The sequence below is a fragment of the Prunus dulcis genome, chromosome 6 (assembly GCF_902201215.1).
Source record: "Prunus dulcis chromosome 6, ALMONDv2, whole genome shotgun sequence".
Lineage (NCBI taxonomy): Eukaryota > Viridiplantae > Streptophyta > Magnoliopsida > Rosales > Rosaceae > Prunus > Prunus dulcis.
This window is the reverse complement of record NC_047655.1, coordinates 26,789,748-26,806,549: the sequence shown is the minus strand read 5'-3', so window position 1 is coordinate 26,806,549 and position 16,802 is coordinate 26,789,748. Positions and strand designations below refer to the sequence as shown.

General features: G+C 37.3%; 3 protein-coding genes across 7 annotated transcripts; all 3 read right to left on the bottom strand.

Moving 5' to 3' along the window:
- Window positions 1-1,998: 1,998 nt before the first annotated feature.
- On the bottom strand, window positions 1,999-5,733 carry LOC117633174 (RNA polymerase II-associated protein 3). Of its 3 annotated transcripts, none has more exons than XM_034366879.1 (11): window positions 5,569-5,733; window positions 5,097-5,195; window positions 4,852-4,980; window positions 4,612-4,736; window positions 4,203-4,324; window positions 4,008-4,090; window positions 3,753-3,908; window positions 3,295-3,477; window positions 2,782-2,876; window positions 2,593-2,690; window positions 1,999-2,329 (listed from the first exon to the last, which is right to left on the bottom strand). In XM_034366879.1, the coding sequence occupies exons 1-11, from the start codon at window positions 5,608-5,610 to the stop codon at window positions 2,226-2,228; spliced, it is 1,236 nt and encodes a 411-aa protein (XP_034222770.1). In that variant the 5' UTR covers window positions 5,611-5,733; the 3' UTR covers window positions 1,999-2,225. The 3 variants fall into 3 exon arrangements, with proteins under 3 accessions (XP_034222770.1, XP_034222767.1, XP_034222771.1); XM_034366876.1 differs by having other exon boundaries at window positions 3,741-3,908; window positions 5,569-5,702; XM_034366880.1 differs by having other exon boundaries at window positions 3,741-3,908; window positions 5,097-5,165; window positions 5,569-5,686.
- A 730-nt stretch (window positions 5,734-6,463) lies between these two features.
- On the bottom strand, window positions 6,464-10,414 carry LOC117632736. Its single transcript, XM_034366298.1, has 7 exons — window positions 10,031-10,414; window positions 8,681-9,365; window positions 7,687-8,335; window positions 7,497-7,597; window positions 7,302-7,391; window positions 7,090-7,217; window positions 6,464-6,899 (listed from the first exon to the last, which is right to left on the bottom strand). Exons 2-7 carry the CDS (start codon window positions 9,308-9,310, stop codon window positions 6,755-6,757), a joined length of 1,743 nt encoding a protein of 580 aa, XP_034222189.1. The 5' UTR covers window positions 9,311-9,365; window positions 10,031-10,414; the 3' UTR covers window positions 6,464-6,754.
- Window positions 10,415-11,897: 1,483 nt separating this feature from the next.
- Window positions 11,898-15,934, bottom strand: LOC117631776 (rho GTPase-activating protein gacHH-like). Of its 3 annotated transcripts, none has more exons than XM_034365075.1 (10): window positions 15,484-15,934; window positions 14,053-14,580; window positions 13,866-13,931; window positions 13,601-13,767; window positions 13,352-13,508; window positions 13,174-13,261; window positions 12,913-13,083; window positions 12,674-12,792; window positions 12,461-12,565; window positions 11,898-12,371 (listed from the first exon to the last, which is right to left on the bottom strand). In XM_034365075.1, the coding sequence occupies exons 1-10, from the start codon at window positions 15,613-15,615 to the stop codon at window positions 12,060-12,062; spliced, it is 1,845 nt and encodes a 614-aa protein (XP_034220966.1). In that variant the 5' UTR covers window positions 15,616-15,934; the 3' UTR covers window positions 11,898-12,059. The 3 variants fall into 3 exon arrangements, with proteins under 3 accessions (XP_034220966.1, XP_034220967.1, XP_034220965.1); XM_034365076.1 differs by having other exon boundaries at window positions 12,922-13,083; XM_034365074.1 differs by having other exon boundaries at window positions 12,674-13,083; window positions 15,484-15,933.
- Window positions 15,935-16,802: the final 868 nt, after the last annotated feature.

The following is a 16,802-nucleotide window of genomic DNA, read 5'->3' as shown; positions in this document are numbered from 1 at the left end:
AGCCGCACGGCTATACTCTTTTGGAAATAAAAAATAAAAAAAAGGGCCGCCTAGTCGCTAGGCGCTTGGCGAGTCCCACTTAACCAAAAAAAAAAAAAAACCAAACAAACAGTATAGCCGCGCGGCTATACTCGGGATTTTAATTACATAGTATAGCCGCTTGGCAATACTCGAGACTTTTTTTTAAGTTCTTTTTAAAATAAATATTACAGCCGTGCGCCTATACAGGGTCCTTTTAAATTTTTTCCCCCCTCATTTTCTTTTATCGATAAGAGTAGTTTAGAGCATTATCCATTACTATTACTACATTAACCGAGTCTCTATTATCCCTTTTTGATTTTTTACTTTTCTAAAGTTATTACCCGTATAAAGAATTTAGCATTTTCAAGTTTAATACTCGTATTATACACATACATACGTACATATTTTTTCAATAATACCTTCATTTTCGTACACGTCTTAAATACTCGGTAAATACTCGTTTTGTAAAAAGCAAGCATACTATACATGTATTGTAAATATAAGTATATATTTTTAATACGTGTGTTTTTTACAAAATTCTCAATAATACACACAAAATTCACGTATTATACACATAATTTTCACATATTATTGAATAAAAAAATTATATAGTGGCCGAACTTTTTAATTGTAACTTGCCAAAATTTTACCAAATAAAACACATACGTATTTTATTCATATTTTTTCCGTTCCGTATTTTACCAACTATCAAAGAAATTGAGAGGCTGATATTATTTCTTACTTCTTGTGAGAAAAATGCAAGATGATGATTTTGCAATCTCTTTGCCAACCATAACAACAATTTCAAACAAAGTTTTGTCGGTATAGTAGTAAGAGAGGTGGTAGTATTCTTCATGTAAAGTGTTGTTTGAAAAGTGAAGCAATTACCAAGACCACTCCAACTCAGCATGCACTGCGACAAATAATGTGTGCAGTAGCATAATTTGGTAGTACTCAAGAGAATGATGTAGATCAAAGACAAACATTCCCACGAAAAAAAGAACAAAAAATTGAACTCCCAGATTGATTTATTGTGAAATTTCTCACTCTTTAATATCTGCTTTGAATATGTTGAAACTTTGAGCCCCAACTGTCACTTTGGCCAACTCGGAAATCAGGGGTACTTTTCAATTGTTTTGACGCGTGGCAAACACCATTCAAGTGTTTGAAAAATCGACCGCCTAGGCGTTTTGAAAATGCAGCAAGCAGCTAGGCATTAAGAACAATAACATAAGTGTGAGGAAATTCTTGGTATTAATGCAACTAGACAGACAGGCCTTTATAAGAAACAGAAAATTATCTGAAGACCATTCTGCACTGTAAAATGTACATCACAAAACATATACATGACTATTAACGCAAGATCAATGGTCTACCTGCTTTTATTGCCTCCTTAGCTAGTTGCTCGTCCAGAAGAGAAGTCTTTACTTTTTGCTAGTTGCTTGGCCATACAAACTCTGTTCAACCTCCTATCTCCAACCGTTTTTGCTTCAAAGAGAAGTCTTTCGTGTGCAGCACATAATATATGCCTAGCCAATCAGTATTCTGGTTCTGTTTTTGCATTGTTTGGGTGAGTTCACAGAAAATGATCTCTGATCTGTAAGATTACGAAGCATCTACTTGCATGTAGGGTTATCTTCTGTATTATATAGTAGGGTTTCTATTTTTGATGCATAAAATAGCGGGGTTAACATGAAAGAGTCAGGTGATTGTAAATGACACATGATCTCCATGTGGAAAGCATAGTGCAAAATCTGGAAGACCCCCACATAACATTGATTGATTGCGACTTGAAACAACTCAGTATGCAAAGATATATATATATATATATATATATATATATATAGTTGTCTGAAAAATACGGTAGTGAATGATAGGTGGGGCATGAAGAAACAGGTTATCGCTACCATCAACCTCTGGACCTCAATGAATATGACTAACAAGAGTAGGCTTCGTCCACCCGACCAAAACATGGACGCTCACAAGCACATTCTTACCAACAGTTCCAAGTTCAAAGTATTCAAGTCCAAAAGGAGAGAAGTAAAAGTTGCAATGTACTTTTAACATCTCATTAAATGGATAGAAAAGTTGTCCACGATATAATTTGAGATTCAAAGGGAACGTTGGAGCATTTCAAAATTTTACAACTTGAATTTACGGTACAGGAGGTGGAGGAGGATAAGGTAGAAACTAGTTGATCTTTGTCATCGCTTGAGGCAGTACTTTGTATGCAGGTTATCAAGCTTCTCGGCATACTCAAACGGAGTTGCCTCATTGTGAAACACTTCATCCCATATCTTAACAAGATCTGTTTGCAAGGTTATTGGGTTAGTATAGGATATGAAACTAATGGAAAATATGAATCATAAACCCCATAAAAATGGCCAGGATGACTAACAAATCAGAAAATATGGAATGATTCAATCAAGACACAGTGCAAGCATTACCAGTCGCTGAGACTGATATACCACATTGATATAGGTATACTCTACTTAAAAAGAATTTGAAATCCAGGAATTCAACTGTAAGCTTTTGAAAATCTCAAGGAATTTAAAACGGAAGCATGCATACCAGCGTTGTCTGAGGATGAAAGAAACATGATGAGTGTGTCAAATCTTGGAACCCTGGTTAAGTTCTCCAAATAATTGACGGCCAAATCCATTTCTTCACTGCCAAAGAAATAAATCAAAGGTGGGGCCATAAGCATTTTATCAAAGCTCAACAAGAAAAACATACATATCATACATAAACATTACTTACACGAAAAAGGTTGCCACACACTTGATAATGTCAAGAAGTATGGGAACAGTCAAAGCATTTTTGAATATCTGCGGCAATGCACTTGGAGATATAGCCTGTACAGAAATACCACCAAAAATAACATGAAACAAAGTAACAGCATAAATGGAAAGTCAGAATGAGTGATGATTTCCTAAACAAATACCAACTGCATTCACAATCCTTTATGGACATTTGAAATTGTTCGAAAGGGACAGAACAAATGGGGAACTTCTTGGATGGCCCCTAGCATGCAGAAGCCAGATGGCAGACTGACAATGCAATTACTGGTATACTTCTGGCAACCATCCAAAGAGGACAATAGATGAGACTAATAGAATCTTTGCAGTGGTCAACCACAAGGATGATCACCATGCAAAAAGAACACATTCATGGTCACCTACTTTGGGATGACAACGAACATATGAATCTTGCATTTTGGCATTTTGGCAGACTATATTTTTTGAAGTAAACCACATGAATACTTTTGCAGACCTTCAACAGGCTAGTCTGTCGAGCATTATCTCCAGAGAATCCTCGCCAAGAAACCTCAAATTGATATGCCGAATTTGGTGGTGTGATCTTTTCCGCAGCCACAGCCTTGACTCGGGAAGCAGCTCGAGAAGCAAGCTCTTGTACCGATGCCTTCACCTCTGGATTCCTAGTTGTGTTATTTCTCTACAAAATTATCATAACATACACTAGTTCAAGAGACTAAAAGACACAGATGCAAAAGAAATAAATAAAAGTTTAAAGCAAATAAGAAGATAAAGCCATTGAGTCCAGATAACATGGTAGGAGTACACAACATATAAGTCTGATAAGAAGCTATAAAGACAAATGCAGTTAATAAGGTTCATAAACAAGTCTATCTTGACCTAAGAAGAAACGAAAACTCAATGACCACAGCAAAAAATCAAGTAAAAGGAGCAACAAAACACCATTCTTGACACCTTAGTGTGATCTTGAACTGCAGTCATTTCTGTTATTTGAGCACTGCTGGAGACAGGCTGGATGCTTTGTCCGTTCACTTTGGTATCCAACTTTCCCACTTTCCGCATTTCTTGTACAGAATTTTCCTGTGCTCCAGATGCCTTCTGAAGAATTGTCTGGGAATTAACAATTCAAACGAGTCAATTTAATATATAAATGAACTGGTAGATGAGCATGATATACACCATCAAAGATACATGTACAAATTTTCTTACTTTATCATACAAAGATTTGGCCTCAGTGTATTGTTTCTTGATTTCTTGGTTCTGAGGCTCCAACCTCAGGGCAAACTCAGCATCTGCAGTTGGCTATATTCGTTACATCAGACACATCACAATTGCAATATCAGAAAAGAAACCATATATGTAACAATATGAGGAAACAAGGTCATAGTTTGGCTTTTAACGAACCCTCAATTGATTCTTTAAGTTTTCCAAGTTCTTTTCTAGCCGTTGCACGTCGTGAGTATGCTTTTATATAACGATCATCCAAATTCAAGGCCTCAGTACAGTCATCCTCAGCTTCCTGGAAACTAACAAACAAAACGAAAAATATATATATGCTTCAGGTAATAAGTTAAAAAGAACACTGTAAGAGCTTACACAAGCATATAGCATGCCACACTCCTTTTTGTTTTACCGTATAAAAGTAAACCAAGAACACAGAGATATGAACGCTTTCTGGAATTCAAAAGTTCGAACTTGCATTTTATGTTAGTACATAAATAGACGTAGTTATCTAAATAAATCAACAACAAAAATTTCATACAGTTTATACAAGCATTCTCTTAAAAACAAAACAGAGTGATTGCACTCTTGCCTTTTGATTTTTATATATGCCATTGCTCTATTTGCATAAGCTACTGCAGACGGAGACAAAGCAATGCTTCTTGAATAGCAGTCAATAGCTTCCCTAAACTTCTTCTGCTTAAAATACTCATTACCCTATAAGTTAACAGACAGTAACACAATCAGCATCAAGATTGACCCAGTTGTTATGAGCAACCTTAATAATTGAATTATGAATTTACAACTACAGCAGAACACAATCAACTCCTACCAATTCTTTCTCTGAAGCAGCATCGGGAAGACTATCTTCCGAAATGAAACTGCTTGACATTGTATTGATTGAATCTAAATTCCTCGAGTAGTCATAATTCCCCGAACTAGTTCCTAAATCTCTAGTCTTCTGAAATGACAACATGCAAACATCAGCTGCATATAAACAAAATTCACCAGCAACCGCTAATCGCGCATCAAAGTATCCAATGCTACACGCAACACCGAGCAGAGTAACAAAGTTACCAGCTTTTCCTGGTGTGAATCTTGTGGCCTCATTTTTTTGTCCTTGTCCTTGAGAGAAAGCTCCCAGTCCTGCAAGTCACTCAAAAACCCCTGGAAATCCTGGAAACAATGGACGAACAGAAAAAGTACAAACCCAGTAGACTACAATTATTAACTTAATACCTAATAACATATTCGTAACTAGACACAAAAAGAAAACCACAAAAACCACAAAACATAAGCTTTTCTTTTTCTTTTTCTAAAAATCTGAAACTTTTTCACCTGTACACATCAAACACATTTCCAATCACGTATCGAAGTCTTGGTTTAATTACAACTCCGAATTCAAATGAAAAATCTTTCAATGGGCCAGTAAATTTTGAAATTCATTTTCTTTTCAGTTTTTCCTTAGCTTTCTCAGCTCCCAAACATATTCTAAAAGTAAATCCCTGAAAAAAAATCAGTTTAAGAAGTAATACTAAAAGTGAAATACCAGCGCTTGATCGCGACCGTGCTTATTTGGAGCTCTGGCCATGGACCGCGGGCACCCGATGCTTCTGGAAGAAAGAACGACTGAAAGGAAACGAGGGAACTGACTGGGTGTGAGCCTTTTTTATTTTATTTTCTCCGCTCGGGGGGTTTAATTCTAATGAACTTACTATTTTATCCTTCATTGTTTCTTTTTAATCAAACTTCAATATTCGAAACAAAAATTATTTGCATGTTTATTTACTTGGAATTAGTCTCTTCGCACGTGCTTCTGTGCATGCAAGATATTTTTTTTAAAATAAATAAATTTATTTTAGAATTAAAAAAGATAATGAGTAGTTGTGTTCCATACAAATACGATCAATTATCTAATTTTTCTTTTAATTTTAAAATTTTAAAATATGAAAATGTGTGAATTTACCATATTATCCTCATTTAATTAATAATTTCAATTCTTAATGTTTGCATTAACCAAGAGCATTTTCTGGTATGTTGAATGTTTTGCTATTATCTGCCTTTTACTTTATATATATAGATGATGAAGTCAAATGAATCGAGGAAATTAGGAATTGAGGAGAAAATGAATAGGAATAGGAATAGGAATGGAATCAAATCAATCTAATTTTTTATTTTTCAGATATCGAATCAGGAATTTTAATATACGACTTACATTTTTTTTAAAATATTCCATATGTGTTAATAAACGTATAATATGTCATTGAGATGCCATCGTGTTAGCATTTCAAGCCTATCACACATTACCATATCAAAAAGTTGCATTGTTATGTTGGAAAATTAAAACACATGACAATGGGTGATTGATCCGGGGTAGCGCCACATTGATATTCCAGGTATAGGTAAGTTTTTCTCCAACATTTTCGTATTTTGTAAACTCAAAATGATAACAACTTGTTGAATTCAAGCTGGCAGTTCTAACTTCTAACATCCTCCTCCCAGACAAAAAGAAGTGGTATACGAGGAAAATTATCCAAGACTCAACTTGTGGTAGCGTGAGACGGTCAAAGCAAGACATGGAAGCTTCAAAGTTTCTATGAAATAGGCAGTTGTTTATATAAAAACTGTATCACTTCCATCTATACATACAGTACATATATTGAATTAAAAGTACAAATGAAATGCTGCAGCATTGTCCCAATGTCCTGAGGTTCTGCAAAAGTCAATTCACCAAATTAACAGGCAGATAGAGGGGCCGTTTTCTCATGTATCGCCTTGTAGCACTGGAGACTGCACAGAGGGAGCTTTGACTGCGAATCACGGTACTTGTATGGATTTCTACAACATGGCCCCGCGCACTTCTCACGAGGAGGAGGGTAACTGAAATCCACATAAATACCAAATATGAACTTATCAAGGGCTGCTTCAGATATAAGCACGATGATATAGAATTGTCCATGATCCAAGAGAAGCATCACTTGATGAAGCTACAGAAGCTTTGCATAGATTTGGGATAAAAGTTACACCATCATTTAAACTTAAGTATCTAGAGTTTCAAATGCAACTATACCTGCAAGGCTTGGAGTCGAATATAGCTGGCAAGCCCATTTCATCAGGGAAAGTGACGACCGATCCTGATGGACCCATCACCCATCGAACAGAATCTGATGGAAGTATGAAAGCATTTGCAGCCCTTTCCTGCAAAAGAAATGAATGTACCATTATTCAAGAATCTATTGCTTGATATACAGAGAAAGGGTTCTATTATGCACCATCTCTTACCTGTGCCAGATCTTCTTGCCGTTTCTTTATCTTGTCTTCTCGTTTCTTCCTACTTGAATCTTGGCCCAAAATCTTTCTGATTGCCTCAGCCTAAGACGCAGCCAAATTTGAAAAAAAATGATACATAAGTTCCTTCTAACACCTATGCATATCACAGGGAAGACAAAAGGAAACTAACAAAAAGACAAGTCAAACCTCAGATTCTCTAGCTGCCTTCTCTACTTGCATCCTACGTCTCTCAGCAGCCTCTGCTTTCTTGATTTGCTGCTCCAGTGCACAGAGTTTCTCTTTTTGCTCTATCAGTAAACACATAAATACTGTCATGAGAGATGTCATAATGTATTCGACAGAAGTTACTTATGATATAAAGGCAATTATCACTCACTTCTTGGTGGAGCAGGGGGCAACCCATTGGGGAACTCAATTGGACTTGCACCTAAGCTGGAAGCGACATTATTTCCAGTTTTAAGAGCCCTTTGACGAGTAGTGACTGTCATCTCCTTATTATATGAGGATGATTCAACAAACTCCTTTCTCAATTTTTTCCTCTTAGTACTGGGCTCGCCATCAGAGACAGGTTCTTCCTCTTCTTCATAATCAGTATCAGAAGATACTCTTCCTCCTCTAGACTTCCTACTCTCCTTGCCTGATTTTGAGATGCCATAACCTCCCAAATCTACACTGAACTGGCCAACACCACTCCCCTTCATCACCGTTGAAATCTTCCTTTCTTTTCTGCTTTTTCTTTCCTCATCTTCATTGTATTCCACACTGTGATCTGAAGTAATCTTAGATGTTTTGAGTTTTTCAAGGTATCGAACTTCCACGTCATCATCATCTCCATCATCAACTGCATCCAACAAGCGTCTCTTAGGGACCCGTTTGCTCTTGCGAACAGGTTCTTCAGGCATCCCACCCCTTGAAGAATCAGCCTTCCCAACATCAGTGACGCTTTTAGATAAATCCTTCCATGGGACTCCTCGTAACCCACTTCCTTTATCTGAACTAAAGGAACGATTGTCATCTGAGTTCTCCTGCACCATAGACATAGTTAGATGTAGTCTTCATAATCCTTAATATATATGAACTTAATAACTAAACAACTAAACATTTTCGTGTAAAAGAAGGGAAGAGAAACTAGGAAACCAAAACCTCAAGGAATGTGATCAGATGAGCGAAAAAGAAGTTAACTAAAAACCAAAGGATTTCCAAGAAAATAGAAGATAAAATGAGAATCTATTTAAGTTATGAATCTATCCATCTTATCTGATTTCCATAAGCTGTAAATGCTGTCTATACTATACGCTACTGTCACTTTTAAGATTTGTTACACAATCAAATTTAGAAAATCTGGAACAATATGTCAATGCAGACTGAACCTGAAGAATCAACTTCTGACGTGGTCGAGGGGCATCTGAAATATGAGAAGATTTTATAGAAGACGACCCAACAGCAGATGCACCATCAGATGTAGACTTGGCCTGAATTGTGCGTGTAACATTACCAACTTTAAGCTTAACCATTTTCACTTTATTCTCATTTTCTGAGCAATCTGAAACAACTCCAAAAGGAGCAACCTTGTTTGTACCTTTCCAATTAGCAGGTGCAAGGGCACCCTTGCTGGACCTTTGTGAATCAATCTCCCTATGCCTATGGTCGTTACTGCCTCGAAAAGAACCATCATTGGAAGCTTCATCAGATTCTCCGGATCCTCCTCCTTCACTTTTATTCATATTCTGGGCAGATTCAGCTTCAATAATGTTACTAAATGAAGCCCTTGCACTGCATAGGTTCAGGTTGATATCCCTCTTTTGAGTAATTGAACCATAATCATTATTATCATCACTTGACAATTTGCTTACATCTTCTGAAGGAGGCGTTGATGACATGGTATCTCGATTATCGAAAGGCAGCGGTGAATCATTCCGAGGACGACGAGATGTGTTACTCCTTTTCTTCCTCACAGCATTGGTTACATCACTGAATCCCAAGCCTCCAAAACCCTCCATCGTAATCACGGCTAAAAACAATCCTAGCGCTGCCTTTATTTGCCCACAAAGAGAGCTGAGAAAGTCACGAGCAACAAATAAGCAGTCAGTGTAAATGTCATACACAATATGTTCAAAGCAATGGACACTACGGAAATATTCAATTAACACCATAAATCTTGGAAACCAATACATGCACATATTGTAACAAAAAAAGAAATTTGTAATAGAGCATTATATAAGTATCATCAGAAAGCATATTGGCGCCAAAAAAATAATAATGCTTCCACTGGAAAAACAACCATAAAAATGCAAAAATCAAGGTATATTATCGAAACCTGGCTCAAGAGACCAGAATTTAAATCAAACTAAACAACAGAAATCAATCTTCCAGAGCTCTCAAAAGAGAAGTATATTGAAAGTTTATTGAATTCCCCATTAACATTCAGAACAAACCCGGACATAAACCACGATTACAACAATCAATCTAAGAAATACCATGCACTGGACCCTTACAAACAAACCAACCAAAAAATCCGAACTTTACATCCACCACCGGAAAAAGTTCGTTTTTTTATCTTACGAAATTACGAATAATAGAAATTCACAAACAAAAACCTGATAATTGGGGAAAACCACACAACATCACACAATAATTGAGTCAGAATCGAAATAACCACATGAGAAAATCAAGTCAAACCTGCAAAAACTCAACGAAAATACCAAATTGAAAGATTTTACCTTTATGGGTAAGGTAAGGTAGGCAAGGAAAATCCTCAGAGAACCCTTATCACCGACAAAGATGACCCTGATCAGGTCAGACTTAAAGAATTCGAATTGGGTTTTCTTGAATAGGTGGTGCAAGGTGATTGGAGCACCAGAGGTGGAGAGGAGAACTGAGTTAAAATTAGGGTTTGCTTTGCAGGGAACCAAAGTTTTCACCATTGTTGTAAATTGATTAGTGCTGGGTTTTTGTTGAGTTATTACCGCCTTGTCCATTATCCTGTTCTTGTTGTCAAGCTCTCACTCTCTGTGTCGAGTTTTGGTTGGGTTCGGGACCGTGGTGTTCGGGCGGGTCTTGGGTCAGGGAGTGCGTAGGTTAGTCAATCATGCACCCCTGGTGTATGTTAGTCTAAATTCTGTTGAAGGTTTTCTTTGTCTTCTCTCTTATAATTCTTTCTTTTTTCCTTGCTATTTTTCACAAGTAAAATAACTTCTTTTTTTTTGCTTTTTTAATCCTTCTCTTTTTCCAGCTTAGTTAAGAATCAAAATGAACAATGATGGAATTCACTTTCACCACAGAAAATAAAAAGAAAAAGGCAAATACTGTTTGGTGATTGGAAAGAGCATTATTTGCTCACAACCGTCTCCACATGTTCATAGGACAATGAAAGAAGACAAGAACCAAACCGGTTTCCAATACTTTGTGAGACAGAAACTGACAGAGATTGCTTGCAAAATCATGCTATGAATATCACATTGATTCAAATGCGTAGTGAGTTTTTTTCATAGGCCAGTACACTTTGTTAGATTTTACCGCTTTCTTAGGTTAGGGCAGAGCTAAACTGGTACATATGAGGGGCCAATTAGCATAATTTTTTCAAATATATATAAAGGATGGGGCGCATGACAGCCCTCAAGTCTGCACTTAGCTCCGACCCTACTCAAGATCAATAGTGAACTATTGTAGAATTGTGAGCTACCCATGCATTTAAATACTCTGTTAATGCATGTGAGTGCTACAAAACAAAGAAAAACTTAATTTCAACGTAAATAATATTGTTTTGTTATTTACGATCAATAATGATATGACATATGAAAATGCTATCACGTGTATCATAGTGTTATTAGTGAGGATAACAAAATAGTGATATCCCTGTTTCATCATGAAAGCCATTTTCCACAAAAGGCGTGAACTTAGCATAATTCATATGTTTTATCCTTGGAAATTTTAAGGTTAAAATGGATATAAATCTTCTTAAATAAATGAAACATTAATCCGAGTCTGTAATCACAGACCAGACTCTTGTTGACACGTACGGTTAAAGAGTGTGGTCCCACGTTTGGTGGTGACGTGGGACCCACCCAAGGAGTGTGAGCGTGTGAGTGAGAGTAGAAATGAAATGAGGAAGATAGGGCATCTGATGAGGGACAGGTCAGAGAGCAAAGTGTGGTACGTGGATGACGCAACCACCGCCAGTGACAGATAGATGCGTGACAAGATGGGGACGTTAGAGTGACCCTTCTGACTACATATAACAACAATCAATCAGTCAATCATAGAGGGCCATGGCGGGGCGACGTGGTAGACAGATCCGACGGTTGACAGCGACCCTGTGGCCCTCTTTCCTTCAGATATCACATACACGACAATAGCGCGCGATGCGCGGGTGCTCTTTTTGTGCACCCCACGTTATCAAATCAACTTTCTCTTTTATTATTTTTAAAGAATTTTTTTTTTGCTTTTTCTTTGTTTTTTTTTTTTTTTTGCTTTTAACTTTTCCTTGTTTCCTTTTTCATTTAAAATTATTTCAGAGCCCATAATAACAATAATAATTTTAAAAAAAGATTTGAAGAATATAGTAATTTTGGGTAATTAATTAATTAATTAATCAAAATACCTACCACGTTACCAGTCGATCATCATTTGATACAAAGAATCAACTGATGACATAGAACTTACAATTTAAACAAAGATAACCTAGCTGTGTAAAATTACAAAATTTCTCAGGAGGAGCAAGGAATAAGTTATCATCCAACATAGGAGCTTCTAAGATCCACCAGAACCACTTCCTGGTCCTCCAAGTGACAAAAACACACCAGGAAGATCACTTCTAAGGTTGTTTTCTTTGGCTAAGGATGAAGTGGCTCGAATGACCGAAAATGGTCGAGCCACCTGAGGTTGCCTGAGGCCTAGACCTGACCCTGGCATGGAATTCTTCATTGGCTGCTCGGATAGCTTCAAGGGTGGCTCTGTGCGGTTCGGGTTTGGGAATGGTTGGGCAATGGCAATGGGGATTTGGCTTGTTGAAGATGAAGTGCTTTGTGCAACAGTTGGCACTCTTGAGATGATCCCAGCTCCCTGGTTTACACATTAAGTTGCACAAATAAGTTTTTAGACATGCTTTGCAAAATTTGAAACATTATGTATTATGTGCAGTAAGAGCTTACTGGTGCAAACAAGACCCCTCTATATAGCCTTCCATTAACAGTTGCTGTCATTAAGAAACCTGAGTCAAATGCCCCATCAACTTTGCCTTGAACCTCGGCGCCGATCTAAGGAGAAAGAGAACCAATAAAACGCTGAATCATAACAAACAGAAAAGTAGCAATTATGTCAAATTGCCACCAAACAAAAGAATGTGAAGTTAAAAAAATGCATACCAGGTTCTGAACAGGCACTGCCTCGTAAGTTCTCTGCTCTACGTCTGGATATTGCATAATTGGTCTGCCAGTGCTGACATGAGGATGCTGTTCTCGTTTTTGTTCGGTTTGATGATCTCCTAACAAGTTAAGGTTTGGAGATTTTTGAACAGAATTTCTAAGATCTTTACAGTTACTTAAAGCATTGGGAGATTTGCTATTTCTCGGACTCTGAATTTTTTTCTTAAACAAATTAAAACCTTGAGAACCTGGGGCTGAATCAACAATTATAGGATTTGGTGTCTGTTCTTGGTCAGAGTGTGATGGTGATGAATGCTGGGAGAGTGATAGAGAATGCTCCTCTTGTTCTGACTCGACGTCCCATGCTTTTGTACTGGTGGTTCTTCTCCTTTTTGGATGTAAAGTACTATCTACATTTATGTTTAAGGATGTATAATCATTAACAATGAATTCATGTACACCAAAAGGTACGAACACAAATAGTTATACTATATGCTGACCTGATTTGTTTTGGAGAGATCGTTTCGCTTCTGATTCTGGTTCAGCTGTTTCTCTTACTACTACATGGTTCCCCATCAGCATAGTTTTCTGCTTCAAGCATTTACAAAAACACTCCTCTTCATTATAGAAACATAAAGGATGCACTAAAGTACTGCATTGTTACAGTAACTTTTGTACCGTGTTAAAATCTGCTCCTTTAGAGAGCCTTCTCCTCTCTTGGTTCCAATGGCTTCCGAAAAGTTTGCACATGGAAATATTGTAACGACCATTGGGATGTTCTGCTCCAAGCTGCAACACCAGCAACTCATTCAGAGGGCGCTCGTCCTCCCCGCACCTACCATTTCAAATCAGAAAATTATGATGGAACCAAACTATATGAACAGGGACCTATACAAAGTAAGCCATAAATTTTGATGGCTAAATTACCCTCCATAGACAGCGATGTCAGAATCTGTAACAACAGCAGTATGAGAGAATCGCCCTTGTGGCTGTTGGCCGCATATATCAAGTTGGGTCCATGAACAAGTACTCACATCTAGGACCCAAACATCATTGTAGTAATGTTTGTCTCCAACCCCTCCAATGACATAGACCTGCATTTTTATATAACAAGATGGAATTGTTCAATTTTCATGCAGTGCCAATACGTTCTATGCCTTTCTACTTTGTACATATTGATAAAATTACTTGCCTTTGTCCCGACACTCACAGCTGCATGGCCAGCCCTGGCACCAGGTGAAGATCCTTGAACAGCCAACTGTTGCAAAACAATCACAGAACCTCCATTTCACTTAATTTGTACAAAATCAGTAAGAAGTATGAACATTTCATACATCATTTAACATTGAAATTCTGACATAATAAAGGGAAAACCATACCCTTGACCAAGTCAGTGTGTCCATGTCAAACACATCAACGCTGCCATAATACCTATCACCGCGGTCTCCACCATACACAAGAAGCTTCTTTCCTATTGCAAGAGAACTATGACTATCTCTAGGAACAGGAATATCACTCTTCACCTCAGGGGAAGTCCATCTCATGGTATTAAGGTCTAGAACATGAAGATCGTTCAAGTAATTTCCTTTACCTTCTCCACTACCCCCAAATACCACTAATTTTTCGTCACCAACAAGCGTGGCAGTGTGGCTTTCACGGGGTGAAGGTGGAGTCCCCGTACATTCTGGTTGTGTCCATTCTTTGGTCGCAAGATTCAATATATGAAGATCATTTACCTTCTTAGAGCCATTTGTACCTCCAAACACTATCATCCTGTGCCCTAGAACAACGGCACTATGGCTGTCTCTGGGACCAGGCCCTTGACCAGTTGATGCAAGAGTGTTCCAGACCATTGTTTCAAGATTAAGCATAAGAACATCACTGAAATGCATACCTCCACAACATCCCTAAATTGGAAAAACAAAAGGATGAGATCACGATGTAGCATAGCATCACATTACCGAAAAAGTACATTTTGTAGCTTTCCCTTGTACCATATCATACAGAAATGAAAACCATAAACAGCAATCTGAGTACAAGTTCAAGGAAGTTTTGCCATCTTTGTTACACAACACAAAGATTCAACAGGACAAACTAGTTATGGTAATCTAATGACACCGATTTTGGTCGATTATGTAGAAGATCCAAGAAGTATGCCTCAAAGAATTCAGATTTTGAAACAGTTGATGCATGAGCTCCAACTTTATTGCTTTAATTTGCTCTTAAAAAACCCAATAAAATGAAAATTTAATACAGGAAAACACAAATTTTACTCCCACAACTAAGAAAATAGTTAAAGAACATGGATAATTTTCAAGTTAATTATGACAAGGAAAACCTAAAAGAAAAAAGAAAAGAGAAATATGGTAATCACTACATCAAGAAAAGCAAGAAGGCTACCATCACCTACGACATAACTGTCCTGCCCTACTAATAAGAGAAACACAGGAAACAGGGAAAAGCATTCTCAAAAGGATTAAAAGAGGAGAAATAAGGAAACACCAACAGCCAGTAAAAAAAAAGCAAGTTTGTCATCAGCCAATTGCAGTAACAAGAAATAAAAACAGTACTTTCCTTTTGACCAAAGAACGAAGTAAGGTAGCCGTACAACATGCATCAACAAAATCAACACAAAAAGAAAAATTAAGAGCAGAACAACTGCTCAGAGCAAACCATTTCTGCATTATAATCAGACTGGCAAATTTGTAAAATTAATTCATAATATAAACACAGACAAACAGTTCAAAATTATCAAAAAAAAGGAAAAGATGAACAAAACTTGATTTTCATGGAAGAAAATTAGAACATACCCCAAAAACATACAAAACCCCACGAGCATAGCAAGCAGAGTGCCCCCATCTCTCAGAAGGATTTAATCCCGTAACCTTTGGATAGAGCCACATTGCCTTCTTCCTTGCAGTTTCACCTGGCAAAGACCCCATTATCTCTCTATCACTCTCTCGCTCTCTCTCTCTCTCTCTCTCTAGACTTGAGAGTATGTATTACTTGAACACAGGGTTTGAAAAGGATGTAAAAATAGAGAGGGGGAGAGAGAAATGATAAAAGGGTCAAAAAGAGGAGGACATGAACAAGGCAAGTGATGTATCAACTATCAGTGTCAATAGACATGAAAAGATGGGCGCTTTCAAGTCCAGACCACTGTGGCAACAAACAACAACAGAAGCTTGTGGTGAAAAAAGAACACTTCTTTTTCCCCTGCTGCACACTCTAATTACTACTTCTAATCTTTTTTGATATTAGTTGAAGCAACAAAAAGAAATACTAATGGCTGGAGGATAAGGGTTTGAGGAATTCCAACAAGTGATGTAAAATCATGGAAATGTGACTGTTACTTTTATTTTTTGCCATTCAGTAATTGTTTTATCCACAAGTCTCATCCACTTTTCACACTTTGTCCAGCTGAAAATGATGGAGTGTGGGGGCGGGGGGTTATGGGAAATGATAGTGAAGGTGTTTGGGTTATTGAGGTAATCTGGAGAGCATGGGTTATGGAGAAGAGAAGGGAGGAGTTTTGGTTTCTGTTTTTAACACTCACATGGTCTTTTTTTTACTTTTTTTTTCCTTTTTCCCCGAGTGTGATATGATATGATATTGGGATTGATGGGAGGGGATCTCTCTCTCTCTCTCTCTCTCTATCTCTCTCTCTCCTCTCCTCTCCTCTCCTCTCTCTCCTCACACATACAAATTATACAATTTTCAAGGTGTCCATCTAGAAATGTCTCATCTCAAGGGTCTTTGGGGCAAGTGTGGGTCTTTGTGTTTATGGAAATTCTTTTTTGGTTTTGGGAAATGGGATGCTGTTGGTTTACCTCAAAAAGGTTTGGGTGTTTTCTTGAAAATTGATCTCTATATATATCAGTTTGAATTGAATTTCTTCCCCATTTTCAGATAGATATGTATATAACTTTGCTTTGAGCTGCATAGTATTAGTAGCTGCCCGCCTACTACTACCAATCTATCGTGACTTGAGCCAAACTTTTGACTTTTTCTCAACAAATAAAAAGAATATCGATTCTTGAAATTCACTGTTTTAATCTCTTGTCTAGTCAATTTAATAGTAAAGGAGTGATTTTGAGACAAATAGTAAACTCATATTTCAAGTGTTAAA

Excerpts from the sequence above, each read along its gene's own strand:
- LOC117632736 (XM_034366298.1), bottom strand. The coding sequence starts at position 9,310 with ATGGAGGGTTTTGGAGGCTTGGGATTCAGTGATGTAACCAATGCTGTG. Across the intron at positions 7,392-7,496 it reads AGGCAGCTAGAGAATCTGAG|GCTGAGGCAATCAGAAAGAT; the intron begins GTTTGACTTGTC and ends GCTGCGTCTTAG. Across the intron at positions 7,218-7,301 it reads GGCAAGAAGATCTGGCACAG|GAAAGGGCTGCAAATGCTTT; the intron begins GTAAGAGATGGT and ends TTTCTTTTGCAG.
- LOC117633174 (XM_034366876.1), bottom strand. The coding sequence starts at position 5,610 with ATGGCCAGAGCTCCAAATAAGCACGGTCGCGATCAAGCGCTG. Across the intron at positions 4,091-4,202 it reads ACTTAAAGAATCAATTGAGG|ATGCTGAGTTTGCCCTGAGG; the intron begins GTTCGTTAAAAG and ends AGCCAACTGCAG. Across the intron at positions 2,877-3,294 it reads GACAGACTAGCCTGTTGAAG|GCTATATCTCCAAGTGCATT; the intron begins GTCTGCAAAAGT and ends ATTTCTGTACAG.
- LOC117631776 (XM_034365074.1), bottom strand. The coding sequence starts at position 15,615 with ATGGGGTCTTTGCCAGGTGAAACTGCAAGGAAGAAGGCAATGTGGCTC. Across the intron at positions 14,581-15,483 it reads GGGTTTTGTATGTTTTTGGG|GGATGTTGTGGAGGTATGCA; the intron begins GTATGTTCTAAT and ends TTTCCAATTTAG. Across the intron at positions 12,566-12,673 it reads CAGTGCCTGTTCAGAACCTG|ATCGGCGCCGAGGTTCAAGG; the intron begins GTATGCATTTTT and ends CTTTCTCCTTAG.